Raw genomic sequence first — 12,500 nt, forward strand, 5'->3', positions numbered from 1 at the left:
GTAATAATTGAACTAGTCCATGTTTTAATGAAGTTGTGCAGTTGCAGGAGCACTTGCTTGTGGTACATTGTAATCGCACTTGATTGCGGTACATTGTAATCACACTTGCTTGTGGCACATTGTAATCATGCTTGCTTGTGGTACATTGTAATCATGCTTGCTTGTGGTACATTGTAATCACACTTGCTTGTGGTACATTGTAATCACACTTGCTTGTGGCACATTGTAATCACACTTGCTTGTGGCACATTGTAATCGCACTTGTTATCCCCCCCAGTCTCTCACTTCAGCTCCTGTGCGATGGCAGCGATCTGCTCCACTCGGTCCTGATGGGCCGCCAGATCACTCTCAAAGGCCTCATGCTTCTTCAGCAGGGCCTTGATCTCTGATAAAGAGGCGGACTCGTAGTCCTTCTGCTGCAGCATCTCCTCCTTGCCTGTAGGGGGAGGCAGAGCAGATCAGGGCCATTACAAATAATGTCAGAGTGCACCAAATTCATTCATTTTATTCATGCCAACACAATAGAAACATTTATGCATTTGTAAATAATTACATCCAAAGGAATACGTCAAAAATATTAATTGTGCCCTCAAAAATGCATCATAAAGTTTTATTTTGGTACATGGGCAACAAATCATAAAAAAGGAGAGAAATTTAATTTAACTTCAGTTATGTACTATATTTCCTTAATTAAATGGCATTTACATAGAAGATTACAAAGACAAATCCTGCACGCAAAAAAAACCCCTAAAAGCATCACCCTGTACCTTCAGTCCAGGCCTCGTGGATGGCTGCTTTCTGGCGGAACTTCTCTGCCAGGTGGTCGAGTCTCTCCAGCCTGCGGATCTCGTTGAGCAGCCACTCCTCGTAGCCCTTCTCCGCCCCCTCCAGCGAGCCCCAGGCGTTGGAGATGTCCTGGTCAGCAGCGAGAGAAGCCACACCACGCCGGTTCCTTACCGACAGTAACTCATTCCCAGCCTGCCTGACCACCAGGGGTGCCCCAGTGGCTCTTTATATCTTCTCGAAGATCATCAGAGCTAACATGCTAATTCAGGCCACAGCAAAAGCGTGAATAGTCCAAGCTCAAAACACCTAAGTACTGTAACACAAGAAATAACTACTGGGCAGGAGGGTATCTGCTTGTTTTTCAGTCTGTATGTGGTGCCAGTGTTTTATTGAAGTGACCAATTGGCCAAAGAGTCGTCACACCTTGTTTCTAAGGCCTAAATCATCAACTCGTTGAAAGAAAACATGAACAACAACAAAAACCTTGAGGACTTGAAATTTGACAGCCCAACTCAAAAAAGCCATAAGAAATAACTTAGAAAGGGTTGTCTTCAGTCTAGGCAGTGAAACTGAGTTGGAGAAACGGGAAGTGGCGGACTGAGGCAGGCGGGCATCGTACCGAGACCATCTTGCCCTCGGAGGGCATGAAGGCGGGCCGGTTGCTGAGCCGCAGCTTGGTCTGCAGGGTGTTGAAGTTGATCTCCAGCTGGCACTTCTCCTGCACCTTGGGCGGCTTGTGCTGGCGCCGGTAGTCCCGGAAGTCCTCCAGCTTCTGCTGCATGGCCTGCATGGTGTTCTCCGGGACCCGGTTCTCCAGCCAGGGGATGGTGCGGCGGATCCACTCCAGCAGCTGGAGGAGGGGGGGTGCGAAAAGGGCGGGAGAGGGGAAAGGGGGAGGAAAGAACGAGGAGGAAGAAAGACGGAGATGGACGATAGAAAGAGGAGAGTGGGGGCGAGGGGATTGGACAAGAGGACAAAGGTAAGAATGATTCCAAGGAAGGGACCAGAAGGTAGAGAATGAGCGATAAGGCGTTAGTATTGACCAGCATGTGTGCCTATGTTAAAATTGTGCACTTGTCACCCAATTCTCACTACTGCAGCTTTGCTTGACGCCGATTGCCTGTGACAAACTCTGACTGGTTTATGGTACAGCGCTCGGCGCCTCGGTGCACCCCTGTGAGCATCCCTGTCAGCTCGAGTGAAATGTGTCAGGAGTCCCTACGCTCGAGGAGCAACAGACCCTCAGGGCAGGAGAGGGAAAGGGGTGGGAGAGGGGGAAAGACGGGGAGAGAGAGAGAGAGAGAGAGACAGAGAGAGACGGAAGGTAAAAATGAGAGGGTTTTTGCTCACATCACTGGCCAGTTTCTCGTAGTCCTCCATCAGCTGCTCATTCTCCTGGTTGACGGCCAACACCTTGCAGATCCGATTGGCCGCCGTCTCTGCCTGGGGAAGGAAGAGAGGATGACTGCGTCTGAGCAACAGTTCCACCGTCTCCGTGGGTGACGGCGCCAAGCCAGGGGTGCAGAACCTCAACCTCACTGCCTCAACCACAACCAACCCAGAGGGCCTAGATGTCTAACACACTGGTTCTTAAACTTGTGATAATGGGACATAAATGAGAAATTTAGTACCTTTCAGGGACCTGTCAAATTACACTAGCATAGCCTGGTGGACTACAGACTCATTCCAGGACCCACTTCATTTAAGGGGGGAAGCAATAATGTGCTGTTACTGTTGTTTTAAAAATAAATGTGTATGAAGCGCATATATGCAAGCACTTGGTTTTCACCCAGATTTAACAGTGCAGCACTTCCAAAATCCGAGGTGGGCGAAACCATGCGAAACGTCTAGGAGGGTGGGTGGAATTTTGATAGCGGGAAAAAACCACTCTCACTCTGGCGAAAAAAAGGGACTTCAGGACTGCGGGGATGAAAGACGTGGTTGCCATGGGAAGCCAACAGCGTTACATTTAATTGCTTTTTGATGAAGAGGATCCCAACAGGAGACACAGCAGTCGCCGGGGAAGTCAAGGACACGGCGACCACGCACCTCTTCCCCAGGGGGGCGGACCGAGGGGGGGGCACCTTGCTTCCCGAACAGCCATCTTTTTATAGAACAGTAATGAGCTGTAGTGGCCTCTCGGTTTGGCCCCTGAAGACAGGGAAGAAACGGGCACATTCGGCTCACAGGATAACACGCCGGATGGAGCAGACAGGTCCGTGGCGATGCCTTCCTTTTTTTTTCGTTTTATTTTTTAAATTTCGCAGTCCGTTTCATTTTTAGCCTGGCGGGGGCTGAAAGACGATCCAGCCGCTGCCTCCGCAGACTGCACATCAGCAGCGTTCGCCTTTCCCTCTAGCCGTACCCCGGCTCACAGTTCATTAAATAAAAATGAACACAAGGATGAAAATGCAAAAAATGTTTCGCAGATGGCTCTCGAAAACCTTCAAAAAATCTGGTTTAACTCTAGTTAATGAAGCATTGTGTCTGACAAGACGAAGGTCTTATCTCCCTCACAATCCAGACTTTCAGATTTCGTACAAAGGTAAAGTGGGAGGGGATACAAAAAAAAGAAGAAATCATCACCAGTAAAATAATCTGAACTCAATAGACTCAAGAAGGTTACATATTGTTTTGTTGAAGGAAAAAAATAACCTTTGAATAGTCAGCAGTGAAGCAGAGAAAGTGAAATGTATAACAGAAACTCAGACAGTGTTAGTCCAAAGCCAGCATGCAAAGATAGCTCATCATCATCTCTGCAAGATGTGTGAAGCGCTTTTAATCACTCAAATAGACACTAGAGGTCAGTTTGAGTAAAACTACTTGACCCACAGCACCCACAAATAATTTCCATAATAATTTAATTATGAAACAATAAATAATCATCAAAATGTTCTGCAGTGGCAAGTCAGTACAATGATAGCACAATGCCTGCTGTAAGAGCGAATGGAACACTGAGGTGTTTGACGTTCCGCATTCCCTTCCTAATGGAGAAAGGGGGATGGAGCGCTTGGTGTCTGTTGGGGGACCCTGGCGAGGCTCGGCTGATATTTACGACGGACAGAGCCGGTCAGACAGGCTCGGGGCTTTTGGGGGAAGACGGGAGCTGCCTTATAAGGACAGCCCCCGACCCTCAGGAAACTCACTTCCATGAGCACACAGCAAATATATGCCGGGCTTGTTTATGGCAAGCTGCGGTGGCCATTCTTTTAAAAGCATTTTCCCTATTCATCATCCGGGCCTGTCCAACGCCGGGCGGCCAAGAGGAGGCCCTGCTCAACCCGAGACTGCGCTCGCAGAGTCCAGCTGGCTCAGGACCAGCCCGGGGTTACAGCTGCGGTCAGAGCTTTATGGCAATTTCCTACATTTGCAACTCTCTATGGGTGAGGCATAGTAGGAGTGTGGATACTTGCTTTTTTTTCCCTCTCTCAAGCTGAAATACTTGAAACATGACTCAAGTTAACCCTTTAAGGAGCAGGGTTTTTTTGGAATGTTTTTTTTTTTTTTTTTTTAATTATAAGTCAGTGTTCTACAACTCCATTGCATTGAATTACCAGTAGTGATTGTTAGATCAGCATTGGAATGTTAAGAACACTGTGATCACACATTTGTGACATTCCACCTTAAAGGGTTAATCTATTGTGAACACACAAATCACTCTACCATTCTTATTATGACATCATAGTGATGAAGCTACACTGGCACTATGTCGCAGACGGGATCTAGATGGTAAAACTGTAATACGGCCAGGCCTATGCTTCCGCATGACACCAGAAGGGAGAGCTGGGATAGACTCATCCTGGTACAGGTGCATTACCTGGAGATGCACCCCTGTCTGCTTGTCCACAGGCAGTTTTCTTTCCTTGCTATGCGTCAGCCTCACCAGGCTCATAAAGGGCATTTCAACCTCCAACAGCTTCCAGCTCCTCAAGGGGTCAATCATTTAATTACCAGAAGGATCTGAATAAAGCTCTAAAGCCCTAAGACTCATAACTGGGTGGGTTTTTTTTAGCACAGATACTGCCGTCTTCACTCACTGCTATGCGTTCACCACGGAATAAGGTAGACGTCGCCTCTGTGAGAATAAAGCCTGTCATCTCAGAACAGCCCAACAGAAAGCCCGTTTGGAGAGCGAGTGAGCGAAAGTGAATCCATGCGCTAATGAGCTCTAGCCTAAAATTAATTAGAATAAACCTGTGATGAAGGCACTCTGAGCAGCAGCGGTTTTTCACTCCAATGTGTCATTCTGAGGTCATTCTTCCACGACAAAAGGACTCAGAGTGTCACAACGGGTGTGGCAGGGCTGCTGCTGCCCACTGATCGGCTGACGGGCTTTGAGGGCGCTTACTGTAACTCATTGCCCAAGGGAAAAAATGGGAGGGGAGGAAGCAGGGGGCGTGGTCTGGTGGGAGGGGCCAGAGGAAGCTCACCTTCTGTTTGCCTGAGAACGCGTGGTAGTAACAAGACACATAGGTCATGACGGCCTTCTCGTCTGGCCTCAAGGTGCTAATGATGTCTGCACCAGGGTAGAGAGGGAGGGGAAGGGAGAGAAAAAGAGAGAGAGAGAGAGAGAAAATGCGGAGAATAAAAGTGCGTAAAAGACAAAAGGCCAGCAGAGGGCACGTGTCCCAGGGAGGAGGCAGTGGGTGGGAGCAAGTCTCCAGGGTAAAAAAAAAAACGGGCGGGGCCGAGAGGATGGGGTGGGGGGGGTGTGGCTCCTCCTTCCGGTTCTAGAACACACAGTTTGACACCGTATCCCCGCAGGAAAGTGGGGTTTCGCCCACATCCTGTGCACTGAGAGGCCTCCGTGCCCTTTTACCAATCATCAACCGACAGGCTTCACCTTCAGTTGATACTTCAGCACAACCGGAAAGTGAAAAGCTCTTCTGCTGACATTCACACAGGCCTCACGCAGAGCTTCCTGCTTCGTATCAGTGACATTTAAACCCCCGGGGCAAATGAAGAAATAAATCAGGTAGCCTTCCATCGCATCGTTTAGTATTTAATCTCACGGAGTAAAAATAATGTTGAGCTTCTCAGAGGAAAAAATTAAGCGCACAGAGATGCAGCAACTACACACACACACACCCACTACTGTGAACCCAACGAAAAATAACACAATGGAAAAAGAACGGCCATCTTTTGTGAAAATATACAAAATGCGCCAACTCACATCACACCTAATCAGAAATGTATTCTTTAACCATCAAGCACCAAGCAGCCTACATGCTTTCAACCGAGCACTGGCATTCTAAGGATGAGGCAGAGTGTCCAGGCCAAAAGAGAGCTCAAGCTAATCCAACTATGGCTCCAACGCGCAGTAAAACCACTCAAATAACGACGGCCTGGTAGCCAGCGTCGCGCCCACGCGACGACTCGGAAAGAAGTGGGAAGGCGCAGACCTGCACCCACACAGATCCCTACCTCTCCTGGGAAAAAAAGAACTCTCTGGCTAGTCTGACAGCTCTGCTGTTACCCAGCAGAAATAGCCCTTAACAAAAGTATGGCGGTTTATTGTCCATCAGTAAAACTCCTACATAATACTGAGTAATGAGAACCATAAGAATATGATGAGGGCAGAAACCAGGGACTGGGGGGGGGGGGGGGTGAGGGGGAGCCTACTGGAGACCTGCTTGCACCCATTGCCTTGAGAGTAGCTCATTTCCCATCATGCAGTTGGCGGTGTGAACCATGCGGAGAGAGGAGGAGAGTGACCCCTTGGGGGGCGGAGCTGCACACTGCAGAGAGAGAACAGCACTGTTAGGAGACAGGGGGGCAGTGACCACAGGGAAGTGGGGGGCTGGGGGGGCCGGAGGCAGGGGGTTGAGGGTCGGGGGGGGGTTCGGTGGAGGAGAGGTCCACCCTGGAATACCTTCTGTGCGCCCGAGAAGGCGTGGTAGAAGCTAGAGACGTAGGTCATGATGGCCTTCTCGTCCGGGCGGGCAGTGCCCACGATGTCTGTGGAGAAAGAGGGGTTTGGGGGGGGGGGGCAGCCATGTTAAACAGAACTGACAAACGACAGGAAGAGCCAAGACCTCATACGCCTCCGGGGAGCTATTCGATCGTGAGTCCGTCCGTCCGTCCGTCCTTCCGCTCCTGTCGGGAACACCAGAACACCGGACCTCACGAAGGCCGGCTCTGTGCGTTAACGCGGCACGAGCGAATTCACCCCGCGTTTAAACGAGAAAATTCGACCCGCCGTCGCGTTCTACGAGCAACTGAAAACCCCCCAGTTAACAGAAAGGTCATTAAGGCTGGGACACAAGCACCGAGTCCATCTGTGGTAACTGCTGCACATAAAGTGAGTCCAGATATTTAATGCGAGAATTCTGAACTCTAAGGGAGAGGTCCAGGGAGAGCAGTGTTGGCCCGCAGTCTATGTGCTTCCTGTGTTTCTCCCTCACTTCATATCAATAACATTAGCACTCAATCTGGTCCAGAGGGACTTTGAAAAGAAGTGACAAAAAAATTTTTAGGTCTGTTTTTAAACTCAGAGTTTGAAACGACTGGGATATACAATACTGAGGAAAACAGGAATTTAAAAAAACAATTTAGCAGAAAAACCCAAGGTTTGCTTCAGTCTGATTCAATTAGCAAACCCCAGTATATAACACAAACCATCCTGCAAACCATAAACCAAATATGGGGCATTTTAAAAAACCTTTATATCAACTTCCAGAGCAGAATTCTGCATTTTTACATCTCACAGAAATGTGCAGCTCTCTGCCTTGCCATCCCAAATTAGGTTTGAGTGACAGAACGGTGTCTGCAGACTGCACACGTCTCAAAGTCCTCAGACCATATTTGGCTACGGTTTCCTTTTTTGGTTTATAGTTTACAGGCGGTCCCTCTTGGCTTGGGCTCCCTTGAAAAGAGATTTCTGAGCTCAGTCAAACATCCTGGTAAAGCGAAGGTTACGAGCAAAAAAAAAAACATTACACACACAAAATGAAACCGTTCCAATGACTCTATTTCCCACCAGACTCCCCCCCCCCGCCCCCCCTTCCCGCTCCCTTACCCTCGGCGTCCAGCATCTTGGGAATGTCCAGGTACTTCTCGGCCACATCAAAGGCCGTGTTCAGGTTGGTCATGGGGTCATCCTGCGGAGAGAGAGAGAGAGGGAGGGAAAAAACTACGTGCTGTAATACTGTCTGCTGTGTGTCACCCTTTACCCCAGCAGGTATATGAGAAATATGAGAATATTCCATAGCGCAGCAGACCGGCACAGATATGATTCAGCTTATGAAAGGAGCCCCATACAGGCCTTGTTTGGGACAGGACCTCTTTTTCCATTTAGGAAATTAAAAGCATGTGACCCATGCATTTCTCTGACCAAATGTTTTCGTGCACGTATGCGTGCTTGTCTATTTGTACGAGTGTGTGTGTGTGTGTGTGTGCGTGTGTGTGCACATATGAGCATGTGTGTGTGTCTGTGTGTGTGTATGTGTGTGTGCATGCCTGTGTCTGTGTGAGTGTGTGTATGTGTCTGTGTGAGTGTGTGTCTGTGTGTGTGAGTGTGTGTCTGTGTGTGTGATTGTGTACATATCTGTCAAGCGTTTGTATCTGTGTGCAGGTTTGTTTGTAGATGTGTGTGTGTGCGTTTGTACAGCGGTTTGTGTGTGAATGACAGCGTGTTTGCAGATCTCCAGCTGGGACTGATAGCAGCCGTGCAGCGCACCACTTCCTCCTCACCTTCCCAGCTTCCCTTCAAGACTCTGACAGTCTCTATGATCAAGATCCACCTTCCAGCTGAGAGAGCGGAGATGGAGGATGGGCAGGGAAGAACGAAGCACCAGCTGAGAGAGAGAGAGAGGGAGGGAGGGATGGAGGGGCAGAGAGAAAGAGAGAGAGGAGAAGGGAGAGAGGGATGGAGGGGCAGAGAGAAAGAGAGAGAGGAGAAGGGAGAGAGGGATGGAGGGGCAGAGAGAGAGCGAGAGAGAGGAGAAGGGAGAGAGGGATGGAGGGGCAGAGAGAGAGGAGAGAGAGAGGGAGAAGGGAGAGAGAGAGAGAGAGGGGCAGAGAGGAGGAGGAGAGAGGAGAGAGAGAGGGAGGAGAGAGGATGGAGGGAGAGAGAGAAAGAGAGGAGAAGGAGGAGGTAGAGAAGGAGAGAGAGGGCAAAAGGGCACATTAATGCACTGTAGCACAAACACAGACTTCCCCTCCCAGGAAATACGCCCATCTTCAAGTATTGTAATAAAAGATCCTGTCAAATTCCTCCAAAAATGCTGAACTTGCTCCTCCCTTCTACGAAGCCTCTAATAAAATTGTCTCGCAGTTGCCAGGGAAATGCACCCTCCCCCCGACCCCTCCCCCTTTCTGAGAGCCACTGTTTCCTCAATGGGGTCAAAGGTCGCCAGTGTTTATGTGCCAGCAGACTGGGGTCTTAACCGAATTACAGTGTCAGAGCGGACGCGGGCTCAGAGACACACTCTGCAGCCGTGGGCTGTGACACAGAGAGCCTGGTTTCATTAACGAACGCAGACGAAACAGCGGGGGGGGGGCGAGCAGTGGGCGCACATGCCGAACATGAGACGGTGGATGGGGGGGGAGATAAGGGGGGCATTGTTTTCTCACTGGGATCGAGAGTGTTCCCAACCGACCCCGTTCTCCCCCGTAAAAATTTTTAAAAAAAATAATAAAATCCGAGCTATCTCCCAGGCGCAGACCAAAGTCACATCCTCGCGCTCGCTCTCGCTCTCGCTCTCGCTCTCGCTCGCGCTCGCGCTCGCGCACGCCTGCAGGCTGGACTGCCTCCCAGCTCGGCTGCCTGCGTGTGCGGTATGTTTCCACTGTCCCGGGATAACCTCCTCCTCCTCCTCCTCCTCCTCCTCCTCCTCCTCCTCCTCCTCCGGACGAGCGCTTTCTCCGCTGCCGCGCTGTCAGAGAGCGGCTTCGCGCGAGGATCCGCTCGTACGCACATCACAGTAACGCTCAAACGCGCCGCGCCTCGACTCAGGCGCACGGACCGCCGCGCGGCCGCAGGCTGGGCCGACGCGCGTAAGAGCGGAGAGGCTCGCTGCCGGGGGGGAGGGGGGAGACTCACAGAGCCACGCTGCATTCCTGTCACAGAAATATCCTCACAGTCCAACTTTCTCCACCAACGCTCTCGACCTCTCCAACCTCCGACTCATCTTTTCCTACTGAAAAAAAAATCTGGCCTAAATTAGCTCGGTCTCCGTCCGGCCTGATCCATTCGCCGTGTCTGAGTCCAGCTCCGTTAATCTGGTTTCGATTAGCTCCCCCTGAGCCTGCCGAGACAAGCGTCGGATTCTCCCGCTCCCTTCGCTCCTCACCTGATGTGAAAATTCTGGATGTTGACGTTCTTGTAGGGAGCAGTCTTCCTCTGGCACCACAATAGCAGGCCCTCTTTGGCTGATGTCTCTGGGGGGGGGGGGGGGGTAAAAAGGGGTCAGAGGTCAAAAAGTGGGAAAGCCCAGACAGGAAGGAATGGTGAGACAGCTAATCAAAACATGTCAGCAGCTTCGACACTCTCCGTGTGATTTACAACAGTGAGCGTGTGAACCTCAGCGCCACCACCTGGAATTTTCATGCCCCAGAGGTTTTCCGTGTTTATCTTGTGGGACGGCAGGATAATAATATGGTACCAGTGCTGTGACAGGCAGACCGTTTGCAGGTGTCCATAGAAACAGAGAGACAGAGGAGAGTCTCTTCATACCTTCCACAGAGATGTCCTGGATGGCAAAGCGGAGGATTATGGTCCAGATCATTCCGAGAGTCATCTTGGCGTTACCATCAACGATCTCTGTGGGGGAAAAAAACCCCAATGTCAGCCTGTTCAACCTGCTAACATTCTCTCTCCGCTAAGTAAGAGTAAGTGGCACAATCCTGCTTTAATCGATTCAAAGTCACTGGGCTGTTTTTTCTCCACCAGATATTTCCCACAACCCTTTGCCCCCGCTTCAGCCAACAGAATAATTTATTACCTGCCCTGGTTCTACAATAGAAATCTGGCTTTTCAAGAAGCGAACATTAATTCAGCCTCTGTGGAAGAGAGGAGGGGACGTGACTGAGACCAGACAATGTTTATACTTTCCTGTCCAAGGGGGGTTTTATTCTGTAATTACTTAACTAATTAAACATGGTGGGTGCGCACTGCAAAGCTAAGAGCTCTATCAGTCTAAGAGCAAGCCTGTTTGGGGCAAAAAGCCAAGTGAAAAACAAAGTAACAAGAACGCAAACTGGTCAATTTCTCCTCATCTGCTCACAATATGGCGGCAGGCCCCTCCCACCAGGGTTTTAGTGGTTTTTCTTCTCCTAAATTAATTATTCATTTTGTACACTAATCGCATAAGAGGCATGACCAGGGGAAGCATATGAACAGCTCAAGAGGGCCACAGGCCAATTTTCATGCAGACGTTGTCCTCCTATTTAAATCTGCATGATTATTCATCTCATTAGCATCTGCTTCTGACTTTGGAAGGAAAAAAAGCATATATTAAATTCTGGTTGTGAAATAACAAAAACAAGAAAGAAATGTGTAAAAAACAAAACAAAAACAAAAAACAGCGTTAAAAAAATGATAATCAGATTAGCGCAGAATCTGATAGATCAATCTGGAGGTACGACTCAAATCCCTGTAATTCCACTTGAGAACATCTTTGCCTGTTTGCTTCCTCCCCCTGCCCTGCCCCCCCTCCCCCCCAGGCCCGCCCTGGGTCTCCACGCCCCTCTCTCTCCCGCCTGCCTCTCCACGTCCCCACCCCCCGCCCCCAGGCCCGCCCGGCTGGCCACGCCCCCCTCTCTCTCTCCCCACATGGTACAGCAGCGCCGCGCGTCCAACAGGGGATTCCAGCCGGCTAATCTGCCTGGAATGCAGGCCTGGCTTAGGCCCTATTATTCAGACCTCCATGTGGATTAACACACAGGGGGAGGGGGGCGGAGGAGGGCAGACGGGGGGGGGACGGGGGGAGGGGCCAGGGCGCGTAAGATAGGTCAGATCGATTGAAACCCTCAGGCCAGGGTTAATTGGGCAGGGCCCGAAGCAGAGCTGATGAGCCCGTAAACAGGGAGCGTGTTTTTAGCCACGGCTAAACCTCGTCACGGTGACGCACCAGCTCCTGCTCGACCAGTCGTGGCTGCTTGTGGTTTGCTGTTTGTGGTTATGGTTGTGGTCATTCGTGGTTGATGTTTTTCCTAATGTGAGGTGTGAAAATAATAACCTGACAATAATACCAACACTGACTGGAGTTCCTGGAATATGCAAGTCTATATTTAGGCATCATTAATTTACACCACTCGGGGTTCTGTACCGATGCCTTCGATGCAAATTTCATACACCGATGTCCTACCTGAACTGCAAAACCAAACTAAAATTAAGCATGAAAAATGCCTCCAAAACAAACACAAAAAAAACCGTTGCCAAGTTTGTATGCTATATTTTAGGCATCCTGGTTCATGTAGATGTCATCACTACGGCAACGTTTCATTATTTTTTCTTCTGCCTGCTTATGGCTACAATAGAAAACTACTGTGAGAGCTGTTCTTGCAATTAAGAGTAAACACCGGTTTCACTGACTAATTCTGATGGGCATGTGCACAGCCACATTGTAATTAGCGTTTTTAAGAGTTAATATGTGTTTGTTTTTCATTTTCTAGCCTGTTTCTGTGTAAACTTGCTGACTGGAAAAGCTCCTCTGCACCTTGCAAATACTGCATGGTCTTTGGCGGCCATTTTATACGTTGTCACAAAGCAC

General features: G+C 49.7%; 2 protein-coding genes across 5 annotated transcripts in view; both read right to left on the reverse strand.

Moving 5' to 3' along the window:
* The window catches only part of actn1 (actinin, alpha 1), a 15,380-nt gene extending 7,409 nt beyond the window's left edge, over positions 1–7,971 (reverse strand). For 2 of the 4 annotated variants that reach the window (XM_064320653.1, XM_064320634.1), the window contains exons 1-6: positions 7,805–7,971; positions 6,659–6,744; positions 2,137–2,229; positions 1,406–1,636; positions 768–915; positions 286–436 (exon numbers count right to left, since the gene is read on the reverse strand). In XM_064320653.1, the coding sequence (XP_064176723.1) occupies positions 286–436; positions 768–915; positions 1,406–1,636; positions 2,137–2,229; positions 6,659–6,744; positions 7,805–7,877 (782 nt within the window). In that variant the 5' untranslated portion in view covers positions 7,878–7,971. Of the gene's footprint in view, positions 1–285; positions 437–767; positions 916–1,405; positions 1,637–2,136; positions 2,230–5,216; positions 5,303–6,658; positions 6,745–7,804 lie in introns of all 4 variants that reach the window. The other 2 variants (XM_064320663.1, XM_064320643.1) reach the window with 1 other exon arrangement.
* Positions 7,972–10,041: 2,070 nt separating this feature from the next.
* Positions 10,042–12,500, reverse strand: part of zgc:165653 (uncharacterized protein LOC100006671 homolog) — a 27,967-nt gene continuing 25,508 nt past the window's right edge. Inside the window, exons 4-5 of the mRNA XM_064320703.1 lie at positions 10,463–10,549; positions 10,042–10,167 (exon numbers count right to left, since the gene is read on the reverse strand). Of these exons, the coding sequence (XP_064176773.1) occupies positions 10,076–10,167; positions 10,463–10,549 (179 nt within the window). The 3' untranslated portion in view covers positions 10,042–10,075. The remainder of the gene's footprint in view (positions 10,168–10,462; positions 10,550–12,500) is intronic.

This window comes from Anguilla rostrata, chromosome 1 (assembly GCF_018555375.3).
Source record: "Anguilla rostrata isolate EN2019 chromosome 1, ASM1855537v3, whole genome shotgun sequence".
Classification (NCBI taxonomy): Eukaryota; Metazoa; Chordata; class Actinopteri; order Anguilliformes; family Anguillidae; genus Anguilla; species Anguilla rostrata.